The sequence below is a fragment of the Mycteria americana genome, chromosome Z (assembly GCF_035582795.1).
Source record: "Mycteria americana isolate JAX WOST 10 ecotype Jacksonville Zoo and Gardens chromosome Z, USCA_MyAme_1.0, whole genome shotgun sequence".
Classification (NCBI taxonomy): domain Eukaryota; kingdom Metazoa; phylum Chordata; class Aves; order Ciconiiformes; family Ciconiidae; genus Mycteria; species Mycteria americana.
Window position 1 is genome coordinate 36,774,063 of NC_134396.1, and position 17,992 is coordinate 36,792,054.

Below are 17,992 nucleotides of genomic sequence, written 5' to 3' on the forward strand. Positions count from 1 at the left end.
GTACAAAATATTTTCAGATTGATTCATTGGAAGCCCTACATAGAATAACTTGCTCAATCAGCACACTGATCCTGAAAATCAAAACTGACACATTGTTTATTGGCCGTGCAATAAAAGTACATCGTTGGAGTTTCAATAGCTGTTAAATCTCACCTTTGTTTAGGTATAGAAGGGGCAAAACTTCCATTAACATACTAAAACCGAGATTTCCTTCTCAAAGGTGGTGCAATATTTACACAAATCGGAGTACTTCTGCAAGCTACTTGCATGGGGTAACTCCACTGTTAATGTGCAGTACTAAGGAGAGAGTCGGTGATGGAAAGGGCAAAAGTCTATTATAGAAATGCAGCCATCAGAGTGTTCAGGTAATCGTAGTAGAGAATTCAGATCGTAAGTAAAGTTAGTTAATATTCACAGTTGCTAGCTAGACAAGAGAACGGATTATACGCATGGCTTTTTTTGTCGTTAGTTTTAGCAGGACACAGCAGGAGAAACAGCTGTTAATAAGTGAAATAATAGCATGGTGGGTCACTGCAGATTAGCTCCATGTTGTTTTTACCCCCATATTGCAGATCAGCTAAATGTCAATGAAGGCCGTAAATGCCAGTGAATAACATCAAGGAAGTAAAACAGAGTGATAATAAAAGCCTATCAGGTAAAGTCTTGTTTTTAATTAGCAGAAATAAGAGGAGCTACAATGGTCTGAAAGAGGTAAAACCTTTTTATTTGTTAGCTCTATTAGAGTTACATAAAGGAGAACTAAATCACTGCTTACTTTTCTCTTCCCTATATGACTGCCTTACTGGCCTCTCTCATTGCTTTGCTTATGTTAGGTTCCTCTCATGGTCAACAATGCTTCCACTTCTCCAAAGATCACAAATGCATCTGATGTATTTACCTACCTTAGCGTTAGGTGACGTTGTAGTTATGTCTTGAAATGGGTACGTATGGCATACAGGATCTAATGGTTGAATGACTACTTAATCTGGAGTGTCACAGCTACAGCAACCTACAGCAACCTCCAGAGCACCAGCTGACATCTACTAGTGACTGAGTTGTACTTTCCTACATTTTCCCTTGCGTATTTTGCATACATAAAGAACAGGTTTTTCATTTGTGGAAACTTCAAAAGAAGAGGAATTCATGTTTAGTTATAGGGTAGTACAAGGTGTATGATAATGCTCGGTATTATCTTGAGAAGAAATGCCTTCAACAATTCCTTTGCTTAATACGGAGATGTAGTAAATAACTACACATCTGAAACTGTATGTACTTGTTTCTGTTTATTGCTTTTTGACTAGAAACATTAAGTGAATGATATATACACTAATATTCAACTTAACAGTAAAGACTCAGTACTTCCATGACAGTAAAAACAATCAAGCCCAATCCAAAAACAATCAAGAAAGATCCCAATCCTTATCGCACAATTCAGCTGAACAATAGGTAATAATTAGGTACAATTCTGAAAGATACAATCATTTGATGTTAAGTGGTTTATCTATCGGATTAGAGTGAAATATTTTGCAGTCTACTCAGAAAATTTTAAAATGTGCCACAGGACAGTAAGTCCATTTATCATGCTGTAATAGCATCTTCATAATGTGGACAGATTTGGACTGTGCTTGCAGCATGGAAAAATGCAGTTCTTTCATACCTATAGCCACACATGCTATACACAAGACCTTGCCTAGACAACAGCAGAAGCAAAAATGCCTTTCCTAAGTACACCTAATAATCTAAGACAACATTTTCAAACATGACTGGCTGAAGTCCACCACTTAAACAAAACTAACCTTACTTTCAGTACTGCCACTTTTTATGTAGGCGAGCGTTATGGTTAGAAGTGTTAATCTCATGTAAATGCGGACAATCTGGTCTCTGCCTTCAAGTTTGTGCAGCTGTTAAGTGTATGTTTCTTAGTGACCGCTAAGAAATCTCTTTCTTACAAAAAAGATTTGCTTTTCATCCTGAATGCATTACCAACAACAGTATAGAGTAAACCAAAGGATATGTGTAGTCCTTGCTCTGAAGCAGACATGGAATCCAGAAGAATAATTTGCCTGTGAAAGGACATGACTAGTATAAATAATATTATTGGTCCATCTGGCTTACCTAGAGGATGCTGAATCTGGTCCTCTGTTTTTTTTCCATTTTAGTAGTACAGAAATAAATATCACACTTTGAGTTGCCAAGTGCAATTCTTTAAAAGCCCAACAAACAAAACCAAAGTGAAATAAGCAACTCTCTTAATTTCATAAATAAGCTGTAAAGAAGAAAAAAAGAAAAGTAAGTACTTTTATGTTTCTTTTCAGGCTTTGGGTACCGATTTTGATCTCAAACATGGCTCGTATAAAATGTTTTTAGATAAAAAGCATACAGAAGCCAGTCATTACCAATACTAGATGACAGTCTGGCAACTTAATTTTCTAGCTATATATCCAAATAAATTAAATAGTTTGTTATTGTTTCTGACCCAAGAAAGTGAAGTACAATATTGTTCTAGGAAACCTAAGTTACACAAGTGCAGCACACTTCACAGTGCAATTTTTGAAAAACTTCTATATTTTTTTAAGTTACTGCAAAAAACCCAAACCAATATAAATAATTTCTTCGATGTTAAAAGGCCTTTGAATGAAAGTTCTTAGATACTGTGTTAATCAAAATCCATCTCAGATTCACTGAAACCGTGTGAGCATAACACCTAACGACTTGATACTGAGCAATAAACTAAAGAACACTTACTCATTTACCCATGGTTGATACTTAACCAGACCATGAACAAAGAAATCTAATACAGTTGCTTCAGTAGCAACAGCTATTAAATATGCAATGAAGAGTAACTATGTCTTAGTGACACTAGGCTTTTTGTCCATTTCGATGGAATCTGGAGCAATAAAACTGACACCAACTCCAAGGCTTGAGCGCCTCAAAGATAATTCGGAGGGAGGAATATGACGTAGCTCTCGGCGAGATAGTTTTACTGGAGTTACTCCTTGAAACTGTGTTATGGTTTCCCTGCTCTGGATGACAGAAGGTAGCTGAGGATGAGATTTTGAAGGCTGCACTTCATCTGTTCCTGTTTTGTCATCACTAGTGCTCGACAAACATTCTTTGTTGCACGCAAATTCTGAAACCTCTTCTCCAAGCTTGTATGAATTCTGCTGTGCTCTTAAAATACTTGTTCTGTCTGTTTCTTTTATTTTCCCTGGTCGACTATTGGTTTCAGGGTTAAGTGTCGACTTGAATTCTTCAGAAGTAACTTCTGCTTCATCTTGACTGGATGCCTTGTCACCAGAACTGTTATCTAAAATGAAATTTATCAGGAGGTAAGTTACAACTCTTCTGAGTGCCTGCCATCAAGAAATATTAGTTAGTCAATACAGTTTTACAGCATCAGTAACCTGTAGTGTGAACGTGGTAAAAAATTATCAGCACCTCACATTTTGCTCTTTTTGTTAAAAACTTTATCATTACAAAAACATCAGAGGTATTAGCTGTTACTTTCCTCTGACTAGGTGCTGGTAATACAAGCCGCACCGTTCTAACTTGTAATGTATCCTGGTAGGCAGTCTTAAAACAACTGAACCATGACTGTCAAATATGAAATTATTAATGTACTGAAAAACAGTCAGCAATTACACTAGCACAACACACAAAACACATTCTGCAAATTTGACTGTAATGTACACACAGGGCTTTTATTATTTTTAAAGCTCAGCAACAAATTATAAAGCATTTTTACTACACTGTAGTGCAGCATGCCTCAAAATGTATTCAAAAGAAAAATAACTAAATACAGAACTAAATTCTTATAAAACTTAGGAACATATGTATTTGAAAAAGCTGGAAATTCACAGGGATCTTCTCCCTTCTTCTCCTTGCTACTATTTGGCTAGGATGGGTGTTTCCCCACACGGCTACATGTCCTGAACTACATGCTTCTTTGTATACTAGACACAGAATAGTCTTTCTCATGCTTGTTTATGATCCAACCTCAAGAATATTCATATTCACAGTTTGACAGTGTACTTTATAGTAATGAATGTGTTGGCTCATGATCCTGTCTAGAGGGCAAGGGCTGAGCCCTAATTCACTGAGGGAGCAGCAGGTATGTGATCAGCATCTATGTGTTAGGAAGGCATGGCACTGCCCGAGTGGAAGGAAACAGAAGCATCCGTTGGAGGAAGAACCAGTCATGCTGAGCCTTAAGAAGAAACACAGGGCCAAGAAGGCTGTATGGTGCATATGAGGTATTGGTGGTAGCATCGAGAGGCATGAGACAAGCAAAATAGTGACAGAAATTGAATCTTCTTTTCTTTTCCACCTGAATAGCTCTATTGTAGGTTTGGATTCTGGCAAGTAGGACATGTAACAATTAAAAACTTATCGTAGCAGTTGGTTGTTGGTTTGGTTTTTGGGTGTCTTTTGGTTTTTTGTGTCAAAGCACAGAATCACATTAGAAAGTTCTTTTTTTCCTACAAGTGTATAAATCCTCTCTTTTAGCCTTAGTAAGTAAGTAACTAAAGTAAGTTAGTAACTGAAAGTATGGAATTCTTCACTGACAATCTCCCCGTAAGTAACTTTTATGAAATCACGTGCTGGGAGCAGCCTACCTAAAAGCATGGCATATGACAAAGCTGTTAGTTACAAAGTCATTTAGACCCTTTCAGATAGTAAAATTCCTTTTTCTTAACTACAACAGTCTGAGGTTGTAGATGCTGAAATTATTTTAGAATCCAGAGAAAACAGAACAAAAATTTAAACCACTGGTATACCACTGCTACATCTAGAAACCAATGTTGTTTCTCCTTTGAAACTGGGGGAGAGGTGTAATATATTCCTGAAGAACAGTTAGTTCAGTAAAAATATTATTTTTATGTCTATCTGATATACTTTTGTGTGTTCACCACCCTTCAAATGGTCTATTGACAACTGCATAAATATTTGAAGAAAATATACTTGCATTTAGTGGATGCCAATAATTGATGGGATGACTCTCCAAAGAGGCACTTCAATTTCTTCTTCAGCTCTCTGCTGGTTTTCTTATAGAAAAATAAGTCTTTTTCCAGTTGCTGGACTTTTACTTCATACCCTTTCAAGGTTTCTGCTACACCTTCACCATCTTGTTCTAGGACAAGGAGAACTAGTTTAAGAACCAAATATCTCTGTGCCAAAAATCAGATGCCCAACTAGACAGAATATGTCTTGTATCTTGCTGACACTTTGCTTGCAGCGTGTACATTTTAACTACTATGACGTAGGATCAAAAAGGCCATGCCAACCCTGCTTGTCAGCTTTAATAGGAGTATTTAGAAGATCAAGATCAGCAGGACCGGTATCTTTATTTTATGCTTTAAAAAAATACTCAATTTTCTGTTCATACAGACACCATGTGTCCTTTCCTCAGCATCCTAAACAACATCAAAATTAGTGACAGCCAAAATATATCTCTGAACCTTATGCTTTGTTTTTCAGTTGGAATACAGTATTTCTCAGTAGTGACTGAAGATAATACTTGCTGTACAATCCCCCCCAAGAAACAAATACCTTTGAAATGATGCAATATTAACTGTATTTTTTTCTCATGTTCTTTGTGTTGTCGGGTCAGCTGCCTGTCACACTGCAACTTGACGTGTTCAAGTGCAGATTCTAATTCACGTATTATGTTTTCCTGGTCTATGACCTTCATTTCCCATTCTTCAATCTGCAGTTGTAGTTTACGTTCAGACTCACGTAGGCCAACAATCTAAGAAAGAAATACATTTGTTTTGCTTTAGCTAACCATTTTCATAAAAGCTTTTACCCTTCTGCTTAATAGATTAAAGCCTACAAAAGCAATGGTCTCTATAAGCCATAAGCTTATATTGGAAACAGACTTGCCTGCTGCTACAAGTTCACACTTTAGAAATGAGCTCTGTACATTTTGATCACATGCACAAGTGGATTTTTTTGATACCCTGTGCAGAATTTAAACTGAAACAACCGTGTTTTCCTGATTGTGGAGAACTTCCAACTTGCATCCCACAGAGAACTTGCTCATGAAATCACCCAAGGTTCACCCAAAATCACAAAGACACACCATGTCCTAATGCATTTCATTTTTATGTTTCCAGATGTAAGTATGATTCTTCAGTATTTGGCTGTACACACTGCAAGGAGTGTATGCAAAAAGAGTTTATACTGGATTTAGAAAAAAATAGGAATACTAGCCTGAGCTTTCTGAAGCTTGCAGTAGGGAAGAATTTCAATATGACACCACTATTTAAATATGTTGCCGCTCCAAAAGTTAGCAACACAGAGCACTGGAAAGGAGCAAGGAAATTTCCACATTGGCAGCACCTTTTACGCTAATGACCCCAAGACAAGATATACAAAGTTAACACACAGGTATCCTATTTAGGTTAATGTAAAAATTAAAAATATCTGAATTAATAGCAGATGTATGTAACCTGAAGAGATTTTCACCAAAAGCTTGTTAAATTTATTTTTATTTCTTGACACCATTTCATTTCATGATCTAGAATAGTAACAGAAAATAGGATAAAATATTATTCATTAGCCAAAACAAACCTTGTTGAAATATTTGAAGAGGATAGCTCTGAGCTCTGCAGCAGATAGGGAAATTAGTTTTCCTATTACATTATTCTCGCTCTGTGAAAGACTCTGAGAAGATGACCTAAGCAAGTGCTGGCGATTCTGAATATTTTCATTCTTGTAATCAATAGCAGCCTCCAGGGCTTCAATTCCTTCTTCCAGCTGGAAAAGGACATGTTCTTCCTACAGAGAAACACATGAGTGAGATCTTTAAAAAGGAAGTGTAGAACTAATCTTTCTATACATAAGACATTCTTTAACTTCACTCTCAAGAGTGAAACTAAACTTAAGGGCAAGACAAACTAGTAGCCGTACAGACAATGGAATGGGAAAAATAAGAGGTAGAGTACAAATATAGAACATTTGTCTTTTTCTGCCATAGTACCCCTGCCATGATAAATGGTCGATCAAATGGTTCATCACAAAAACAGAAGTCATGTTTCCCTTTTTATCCTTCCCTCATCCTCCCCACAGTTTGAATTCTACTATTATTTTTTTGGTTGTGCTAGTTTTCTGTTGGATTAATGAATGAATCAGGTCAGTAAGGAGTTTGATGACCATAACTTGTGTAGAGAAGTCGCAGAAATGCATGGCCTGAAGCACTGCAGAAGATTTTGAAGAGTGAGGCAAGTAGGGTTCTTTCTGGCACATTACTACCTCAGCCGCATGCCCATACTGCTTATCAAGACCTAAAAATAATCTCTGCGTTTTATAGGAATTCATTATATCTTCAACGTAATTATACTGATCAACTCAAGGGTGGACCATCCAGGTAATATGACTTATTTTTGCTGTAAAAATATGGAGGCCTTCAGGTGAAGTTTGCTTTTTCACAAAATCCTATAAAGAAAATCAAGGGGCATCACTATGTGAGTACATTGCCTTGTTCTATGTCCTGATATTAAAATATCTGCCTATGATAAACGGATGAACTTCTAATTCCCTTATTTCACAGAATCACAGAATCACAGAATCATATAGGTTGGAAAAGACCTTTAAGATCATCGAGTCCAACCATAAACCTAACACTGCCAAAAACCATCACTACACCATGTCTCTAAGTACCTCATCCAAACGTCCTTTAAATACCTCCAGGGATGGCGACTCTGATTATATGATCCTTAGGCCAGTGGAGTTTGTCAAGGCGCTAGCTGAACTAAGTCTCTCTGAACATAAACTTTGTTCACGGGTACGTCAGTAGTGCTATCATAGCAGTATTTTAACATTGCTATTTACAAAAGTACCCAACCTCAGTTCCTGGGTTCTAGCTTATCTAATATTTGGAGACATTTGAGGTTCTGATTGGAACACTTCATTATACAACACTACCTAAAACCTGTATTTATCTTGGAGGCGCTTACTTACTTCAGTTGACAACACTTTACCATCTTTCAGTTTCTCATCCACACTATTTCTTCTTCTGAGCAGCTGATCCCTTTCCGTCTGGAGAACCTGAATTTTTTCCAGAATGTCTGTCTTGTCTTCAGTGGTGCTGCCCTGAAGCTGCATACCTTTATCACACAGTTCCTGATCCAGCATACTTAAGCGAGTAGACAATTTCATACTATCTTTGTTTAAAGCCTAAAAAAACCACAGCAACCATAGATATAAAACTGAGATACTCCTTCCAGTAAGAAAAATGTAGGTGAGACCATCACATTCTGCAGTGAAAGACTTGCTTGCTTCTTGCAATGGGAGACTATTTATTTTGAGTGGAGAGCTACCATAAAATTTACTATTTACTCAAAAGATGAAAGAAAACAAAAATGCTCAACGTGCAGTTTTCTACATACTAAAAATTAAAGGGGCTAGTCATTATAAGTGACAATGATACTTCAATTTCTATTCACTTTTGCTACTGAAAAATAAATAATGCAAAATGCTTTCCTGTCATGTTCTCTAGTTTGCAAAAGGACCAAGTCATTTTTAGATATCATATTATTTAGTGCTCTGCAATAACAGAACTCCACAGTTCAGATTTTTTTTGTTTTGTTTTGTTGTTGGAATTTTGGGGAGAAAAAGTGAATAAAAATTACTATTCTGTGTTATTCACATTTTAAATGTTGATTTGCTCAAGCCAAACAATAACTTCATGGCAGTGGTAGAGACAGAGGTTACATGACTTGAGCCTCTTCTGCTATCTGCCTCCCCGCCTCCCCCCCCCCCCCCGTCTTTCAGTCAGCACTATAACTGTGGTGAGTTTCATGTTTTTTCTTAAATCACCTGGCTAGATCTCAGTTTCTTGATTTCCAGGTGGCTTTTCTCTTGCAATAGTGCTTCTTTTTTGGCTACAATGGCTTCTCTTTTGTTTAAATCTTCTTCTAGTTCTGCTAACTGTTGGTGCTGTTGGAGAATTCTTTCCATTTCTTCATCCAGCCATTTCTTTTGCTCTTCTAATTTCTAAAGTTTAAATAGAGATCCAGAGAGCATTAACCAGGACATTTTGGGGCAGAATTTTATGATTATGGTTATCCTTTTTTAGAATAACTGATAAAACTGTAGAAGAAATTGACATTTCCAATGTTAACATTAATTCTGCAAAAAAACCTTGACTCAGAATAATACAGAAATTGGACTGACTTAAAAAGAGTCTCAGCAATGTTACACTGCTACATCTTGTATAAACGAATTTGCATCAGATGCCTTTAATGAAATGTATTCTTTTTCTAAGACCAGTTATATAAATAGATGTCTTCTGTATAATCACAGCAACTAGGTTTGGAAGGTACCACGAGAATTCAGCTAGCCCATTGTCATTGCATTATATTTGCCCCAAGACCAACTATTTGTGGAAAAACATAAAGTGACAAGGAATTATGATGTTGACAGAAAGAAAGACAGTAAATGAGAGCACTGATCCTGATAGCACACTCTATTATAAATTTGTTCCGAAGCCACGGTTTATCAGTGGATATATTCCTGGTAAGGCTAAAAAGTTGCCTTTGTTTAACTTCCAAAATTTCTTTTCACCTCTAAAGACTTTGGGTAACTCATGAAACTCTCATGTTCCAATGTCCGCATCTGAAATAATGTATGTGGCACTGCTGCATAGGACACTTACTTTTCTAACCCTATTAGGAACAACCAAAACCATAGATCTCTGTCATTTATATCAGAGGGGAAAACAAAAAACCAAATAAACCCTGGAACTTTTATAACAGAGCTCATGAGGATCACCCTCAAACCAACCAGACAACCTAACCTGTTGAATTCTGAGGTCTCTGAATCAGCATCTCTGACAAATCATAGAAAGAAAGGACATTAAAGCCTCTTCTTTCCTTCATTCAAAAAGAGTACGAGAGCTGCTAGACTATACTCCCAATTTTTCCTACAGCAAAAAAGAAAACAAAACTATGATGGAATACTCTTCTTCTAAACACTTTACAAAGATGACTGCGGATGAAGAAAGAATTTTTTTTAAGGGCCCACACAGATCCGGAATAGATTAGCTACCTGTAGCTTCTGTGAAGTTCCCACTGAGTTATTTTTCTTCTTTTTAAATGCAGCAATCTCTTTATCCTTAAGTTTAAGAATCTTCTGTTGTTGCTCCATCTTCAGCTGAAGTTCCTGTAAACAAACAAAACCCTCCATTCTTCCAGCCTCAGTCAGCCTGACTTTAAATACATTTAATGTCAGAGTCCACACAAGTATATAACCTGAAATTGGGGTGTCAATAACCTTGACATTGAGGTGCTGGAGCGTGTCCAAAGAAGGGCAACAAAGCTGGTGAAGGGTCTGGAGAACAAGTCTTATGAGGAGCGGCTGAGGAACTGGGGTTGTTTAGCCTGGAGAAAAGGAGGCTGAGGGGAGACCTTATCGCTCTCTACAACTACCTGACAGGAGGTTGTAGAGAGGTGGTTGTCGGTCTCTTCTCCCAGGTAACTAGTGACAGGATGAAAGGAAATGGCCTCAAGTTGTGCCAGGGGAGGTTTAGATTGGATATTGGGAAATTTTACTTCACTGAAAGGGCTATCAAGCATTGGAAGAGGCTGCCCAGGGAAGTGGTTGAGTCACCATCCCTGGAGGTATTTAAAGGACGTTTGGATGAGGTGCTTATGGACATGGTGTAGTGGTGGTCTTGGCAGTGTTAGGTTTACGGTTGGACTCGATGATCTTAAAGGTCTTTTCCAACCTATTCGGTTCTGTGATTCTGTGAAATACTGACCCTAAATTTACATGTAAAATTGCAATTCAGGGCTAGACATCACATAATAAAACAAGCAAAAAAAAAGCTGAAGAGAAAGGCAAACTGAAGATTTCTGTGAAAATGTTTATAGACAATTTGTTCAGTGCATTTGTCAAGAAAGCCATTACTTAAAACTATAGAAAGCCTGGCAGTATAGTTTATTGTCTTTGGGGAAGCAGAGGCAATATTGGCTCATCTCATTCTTTGTCATAAAGAGATAGGAAGAATCCTACTTTAATTTGTTGCTGGTCCCGCTGAATCTCTGCTTCTAGTTGCTTCTTTTTTTCGCTCTCCTCACACAGTCTCTTCTGTAGCTGGGTCTGCTGATGCTTCATCTGAGCCACATTCTGCTCAAGTTCTGTTGCTTGTCTCTCACTTTGGTTCAATAATGAAGCCAGATTCTTAGTGTCTTGCTGCTTCTTCTGTAAAGCCTGAATGTTGATGGCAAATTTCAGCTTAATAGCAGGAAAACTTAAAACTAAAATATGACTCAGCTTCATTCTTTATTTCACTGAATTCTTAGAGTTAGCAAGACTTACTAACTTCTGCCCAAATGATCACTCATTATTTCTGTGTTTTCTGAGCTATCTGGTAAAGTTGGCACAGGCAGAATTAATGTCAAGCAACATGAAAAGGTAAAGATACGGTTCATTCCTGGTGATACAATGAAAGTAGTAAAATCTAACAAATCACAGATCTGGAAAATGTCCACAGACATAATGGTGCCAGAATGCTGGTCCTGAGCTCAAGTCAATAAGCCAGCTACCTCTTTCTGTACAGCGCTTGTCTAACCCGGCATTCTAGGACCAAGAGGCACAGGGCACCTAAGCTGGCCTGTCCTGGTTTCGGCTGGGATAGAGTTAATTTTCTTCCTAGTAGCTGGTATAGTACTGTGCTTTGGATTTTAGTATAAGAATAATATTGATAACATGCTGATGTTTTGGCTGTAGCTAAGTGGTGTTTACATTGGTCAAGGACTTTCCCCCCCTTCAGCTCCCCATGCCCTGCTAGGTGCCCAAGAAATGGGAGGGGGCACAGCCAGGATAGTTGATCCAAACTGACCAAAGGGCTATTCCATACCATATGATGTCATGCCCAGTATATAAACTGGGGGGAGTTGGCCGGGGTGTAGAGATCACTGCTCGGGGACTGGCTGGGCGTCGGTCGGCGGGTGGTGAGCGGTTGTATCATTGTTTTTTATATATTTTTTCCCCCTTTTTTCCCTCCCTTGGGTTTTGTTCCTCTCTCTCTCTCTCGTTGTTTTTTTCCTTCTCGTTATAATTAATTATTATTATTACTATTATTTTGTTCCAATTATTAAACTGTTCTTATCTCAACCCACGAGTTTTCTTACTTTTGCTCTTCCGATTCTCTCCCCCATCCCACCGGGGGGAGGGGAAGTGAGCGAGCGGCTGCGTGGTGCTTGGCTGCCAGCTGGGGCTAAACCACGACAGTCCTTTTTGGCGCCCAATGCGGGGCACGAAGGGTTTGAGATAATAACAGATTAACCAGAGCGTATTAAGGAATTTAGATCTGTTAGCAGTTGTGGGATGTGATATTGATCCATTTGTTCCTAGCATTGATTTACCTGATCTGCACCATGCTCATTTCTTTGCCGTACATGTTAAAGATCAGTGTTGGTTTTTGCAGTTTGCTGTGCTCTGCTTTAGTTGGTGATGTTTTGCCTGTGAGATTTGTTATTAAAACAGTGACCTTGGGTTTATTTTGGTATCTAAGTGCTGTACTGAAACCGTTACTGTATGTCAGGTATCATCTTATGGAGACAATTCGCAATTATACTTCTTCCTCTGAGAGGTTTTTTATGGAGGAAATGCAGAATTGTACCTTCACTACTTTCTTCTACAATGCTTCCTCCTTCATTACAGTAACTTTTCAGTATTTTGAACAACCTTGGGTAGTTAAGATACTTGTATTGGTATTGCTTGGGAATATTGTTTCGATCCTGTCCAGGGTTAGTAAGCAATTTAAGAATATCATCCAGAGATCTGCCCCAAGGCTGGATAGTTATGAGTGGCAGGGTGTGTGGAATAGCATGGGCAAATGCCTAGGACGGTGGGCACCTCCAGTGTTTTGGAACTTCACCCCTGAACAAGTGCTGAATCCTGAAAAATTAGTAGAATATTTGGAAAAAGTATGCTGTGACTCTGGCAATTCTAAGGAGTTACAAATCACTGCAATGTGCTGGGGTCTGGCCCATGCCTACCGAGCCCTGTTCAACGCTACTCAGAACCCTCAAGGATCTGGTGACAAAACGACAAGCACTGCGGCTGCTCCGCTTCCCCCTGCGACAGGCACTGCGGTTGCTCCAGCCCCCCCTGCGACAGGCACTGCGGTTGCTCCGATTCCCCCTGCGACAGGCACTGCGGCTGCTCCAGCCGCCCCTGCGACAGGCACTGCGGTTGCTCCAGCCCCCCCTGCGACAGGCACTGCGGCTGTTCCGATTCCCCCTGCGACAGGCACTGCGGCTGCAGCTGCACCGAACAACTCTGTTACAAGCATTGCGGTTCAAACAGGGAACGAACCCGTGTCAGTATCAGTCGCCCCTATACATAAAAAGAAATCCTGGAAGCGAAAGTCAGCTCGTTTAGAAAGGGAAGATGAAAAAGCAGGGCCATCACAGGGAGAGGAAGAGGAAGAACTCATAAATGAGACCGAAACCACCCGATCCCTATCCCTGAGTGAGCTGCGAGATATGCGAAAAGATTTCAGCCGTCGTCCAGGGGAGCACATTGTCACCTGGCTGCTCCGATGCTGGGATAGCGAGGCCAATAGCCTGGAATTAGAGGGTAAGGAAGCCAAGCAGCTGGGATCCCTTTCTAGGGAAGGGGGCATTGACAAAGCGATTGGAAAAGGGGAACCAGCCCACAGCCTCTGGAGGCGACTCCTGTCAGCTATAAGAGAAAGATATCCCTTCAAGAAAGATGCTGTATACCGCTCCGGGAAATGGACCACCATGGAGAAAGGTATCCAGTACCTGAGGGAATTAGCCATGCTGGAAGTGATTTATGGTGACCTGAACGACGTGCGGTCACCCATAGATCCAGACAAGGTCCAGTGCACAAGACCCATGTGGCGGAAGTTGGTACGAAACGCACCACCGTCGTGTGCCAACTCACTGGCAATACTGACCTGGAAAGATCGAGACGGTCCAACAGTGAATGAAGCTGCTAGTAACCTCCGAGTTACTAACCTTCCTAATAACCTTCCTCCTTTGTCTCAGCTGTGCAGAAACTGTCCCAGGAGTTCAGACAGTTCAAAGAGGATTTGTCCTACTCCCTACCTATACGGACCAGTGTCTCAGCTATTAGGAGTCAGCGTTCTTCTGCTCAAGAGAGAGTATATAGAGGGTACACACCAAGGGGCACCCTATGGTTTTACTTGCGTGACCACGGAGAGGACATGAGGAAGTGGGATGGAAAACCTACCTCAACCCTAGAGGCACGGGTACGTGAGTTGCAAGGAAAAACAATTACCAAAGGGAGTTCTTCCAGGAAAATTGCTGCTCCGGTTTCCAGTGGACAGTTCCCCAGACAGAGTAAGAGGGCTGATTTTACTCCTGATTTTAATGAAGAAATTCCTGACTCATATACACAAGAAATGGGTAATGAATATTGTGACCAGGATTAGGGCGGCCCTGCCTCCAGCCAGGTGGAGGAAAGGGACAACCGGGTTTACTGCACTGTGTGGATTCGATGGCCTGGTGCATCAGACCCACAGGAGTATAAGGCTCTAGTAGACACCGGTGCACAGTGTACCCTGATGCCATCAAGCTATATAGGGGCAGAACCCACCTGTGTTTGTGGAGTGACAGGGGGATCCCAACAACTGACTGTATTGGAGGCCGAAGGAGCCTAACTGGGAATGAGTGGCAAAAGCACCCCATTGTGACTGGCCCAGAGGCTCCGTGCATCCTTGGCATAGACTACCTCAGGAGAGGGTATTTCAAGGACCCAAAAGGGTACCGGTGGGCTTTTGGTATAGCTGCCTTGGAGACGGAAGAAATTAAACAGCTGTCTACCTTGCCCAGTCTTTTAGGGGACCCTTCTGTTGTGGGGTTGCTGAGGGTTGAAGAACAACAGGTGCCAATCGCTACCACAACGGTGCACCGGAGGCAATATTGCACCAACCGAGACTCCCTGATGCCCATCCATGAGCTGATTCGTCGACTGGAGAGCCAAGGAGTGATCAGTAAGAGTCGTTCACCTTTTAACAGTCCCACATGGCCAGTGAGAAAGTCTAATGGAGAGTGGAGACTAACAGACTATCATGGCCTGAATGAAGTCACGCCGCCCCTGAGTGCTGCCGTGCCGGACATGCTGGAACTGCAATACGAACTGGAGTCAAAAGCAGCCAAGTGGTATGCTACAATTGATATTGCTAATGCATTTTTCTCAATCCCTTTGGCAGCAGAGTGCAGGCCACAGTTTGCTTTCACTTGGAGGGGCATTCAGTACACCTGGAATCGACTGCCCCAGGGGTGGAAGCACAGCCCTGCCATTTGCCATGGACTGATCCAGACTGCATTGGAACAGGGTGAAGCTCCAGAGCATCTGCAATATATTGATGACATTATCGTGTGGGGCAATGCAGCAGAGGAAGTTTTTGAGAAAGGGAAGAAAATAGTCCAGATCCTCCTGAAAGCCGGTTTTGCCATAAAACAAAGTAAGGTCAAGGGACCTGCACAGGAAATCCAGTTTTTAGGAATAAAATGTCAAGATGGACGTCGTCAGATCCCAATGGATGTGATTAACAAAATAACAGCCATGTCTCCACCAACTAGCAAAAAGGAAACACAAGCTTTCTTAGGCGTTGTGGGTTTTTGGAGAATGCATATTCCAAATTACAGTCTGATCGTAAGCCCTCTCTACCAAGTGACCCGGAAGAAGAACGATTTCAAATGGGGCCCTGAGCAACGACAAGCCTTTGAACAAATTAAACGGGAGATAATTCATGCAGTAGCCCTTGGGCCAGTCCGGGCAGGGCAAGACGTAAAAAATGTGCTCTACACCGCAGCCGGGGAGAATGGCCCTACCTGGAGCCTCTGGCAGAAAGCACCCGGGGAGACTCAAGGTCGACCCTTAGGGTTTTGGAGTCGGGGATACAGAGGATCCGAGGCCCGCTATACTCCAACTGAAAAAGAGATATTGGCAGCATATGAAGGGGTTCGAGCTGCTTCAGAAGTGGTTGGTACGGAAGCACAACTCCTCTTGGCACCTCGACTGCCGGTGCTGGGTTGGATGTTCAAAGGGAGGGTCCCCTCTACACATCATGCAACTGATGCTACGTGGAGTAAGTGGGTTGCACTGATCACACAACGGGCTCGGATAGGAAACCCCAATCGCCCAGGAATCTTGGAAGTAATTATGGACTGGCCGGAAGGCAAAGATTTCGGAATATTGCCAGAGGAGGAGGTGACGCGTGCTGAGGAGCCCCCACTGTACAATAAACTACCAGAAAATGAGAAGCAATATGCCCTGTTCACTGATGGGTCCTGTCGTATTGTAGGAAAGCATCGGAGGTGGAAGGCTGCTGTATGGAGTCCTATACGACAAGTGGTAGAAACTGCTGAAGGAGATGGTGAATCAAGCCAATTTGCAGAAGTTAAAGCCATCCAGCTGGCTTTAGACATTGCTGAACGAGAAAAGTGGCCAATGCTCTATCTCTATACTGACTCATGGATGGTGGCAAATGCCCTGTGGGAGTGGTTACAGCAATGGAAGCAGAACAATTGGCAGTGCAGAGGCAAACCCATCTGGGCTGCAGCACTGTGGCAAGATATTGCTGCCCGAGTAGAGAAACTGGTTGTAAAAGTACGTCACGTAGATGCTCACATACCCAAGAGTCGGGCCACTGAGGAACATCAAAACAACCAGCAGGTGGATCAGGCTGCTAAGATTGAAGTGGCTCAAGTGGATCTGGACTGGCAACATAAGGGTGAATTATTTATAGCTCAGTGGGCCCATGACACCTCAGGCCATCAAGGAAGAGATGCAACATATAGATGGGCTCATGATCGAGGGGTGGACTTAACCATGGACACTATTGCACAGGTTATCCATGAATGTGAAACATGCGCTGCAATTAAACAATCCAAGCGGTTAAAGCCGCTGTGGTATGGAGGGTGATGGCTGAAATATAAATATGGGGAGGCCTGGCAGATCGATTATATCACACTCCCACAAACCCGCCAAGGCAAGCGCCATGTGCTCACCATGGTGGAAGCAACCACCGGATGGCTGGAAACGTATCCTGTGCCCCATGCCACTGCCCGGAACACTATCTTGGGCCTTGAAAAACAAGTCCTATGGCGACATGGCACCCCAGAGAGAATTAAGTCAGACAACGGGACTCATTTCTGAAACAACCTCATAGACACCTGGGCCAAAGAGCATGGCATTGACTGGGTATATCACATCCCCTATCATGCACCAGCCTCTGGGAAAATTGAATGATACAATGGACTGTTAAAGACTACACTGAGAGCAATGGGTGGTGGGACGTTCAAACATTGGGATACACATTTAGCAAAGGCCACCTGGTTAGTTAACACTAGAGGATTTGTCAATCGAGCTGGCCCTGCGCAATCAAAACTTTTACGCACTGTAGAAGGGGATAAGGTCTCTGTAGTGCACATAAAAAACATGCTGGGGAAGACAGTCTGGGTTACTCCTGCCTCGGGCAAAGGCAAGCCCATTCGTGGGATTGCTTTTGCTCAAGGACCCGGGTGTACTTGGTGGGTAATGCGAAAGGATGGGGAAGTCAGATGTGTACCTCAAGGGGATTTGATTTTGGGTGAGAATAGCCAATGAACTAAATGGTATGATGTTAACTGCTATATAATACTGTGTGTCATCACTTGTATGATTATTATACACCATATCAATGGTATTTCAATAAGGATCACCCAGATTAGTGAAGAATGAACTTCGAGGAAAGCAAGCAAAGTGCAGTGGTGATGGAACCAGAACTGGCTTCAGCATGCAACAACCCAACACCACACACCATCTCTTCTCCCGTGAAGGACTATTATGACAGATGGAGCCCAAAGTCATGGACTAAATGAACTTAATAAACATTTTAGAAGGATGGCCCATAGACCAAGGGAATGATAACTGTGTGTACATATATAGATATACATACCAAGAGACAGGAAAAGTGGTGGTGATTAATTGTATTAGAAAAGGTAGA

General features: G+C 41.3%; 1 protein-coding gene across 1 annotated transcript in view; it reads right to left on the minus strand.

Annotated features, from left to right (window-relative positions):
* Positions 1 to 1,292: 1,292 nt before the first annotated feature.
* Positions 1,293 to 17,992, minus strand: part of KIF27 (kinesin family member 27) — a 38,977-nt gene continuing 22,277 nt past the window's right edge. Inside the window, exons 12-19 of the mRNA XM_075488234.1 lie at positions 11,017 to 11,214; positions 10,051 to 10,164; positions 8,821 to 8,997; positions 7,963 to 8,178; positions 6,574 to 6,780; positions 5,551 to 5,749; positions 4,967 to 5,131; positions 1,293 to 3,307 (exon numbers count right to left, since the gene is read on the minus strand). Coding sequence (XP_075344349.1) covers positions 2,844 to 3,307; positions 4,967 to 5,131; positions 5,551 to 5,749; positions 6,574 to 6,780; positions 7,963 to 8,178; positions 8,821 to 8,997; positions 10,051 to 10,164; positions 11,017 to 11,214 — 1,740 coding nt within the window. The 3' untranslated portion in view covers positions 1,293 to 2,843. The remainder of the gene's footprint in view (positions 3,308 to 4,966; positions 5,132 to 5,550; positions 5,750 to 6,573; positions 6,781 to 7,962; positions 8,179 to 8,820; positions 8,998 to 10,050; positions 10,165 to 11,016; positions 11,215 to 17,992) is intronic.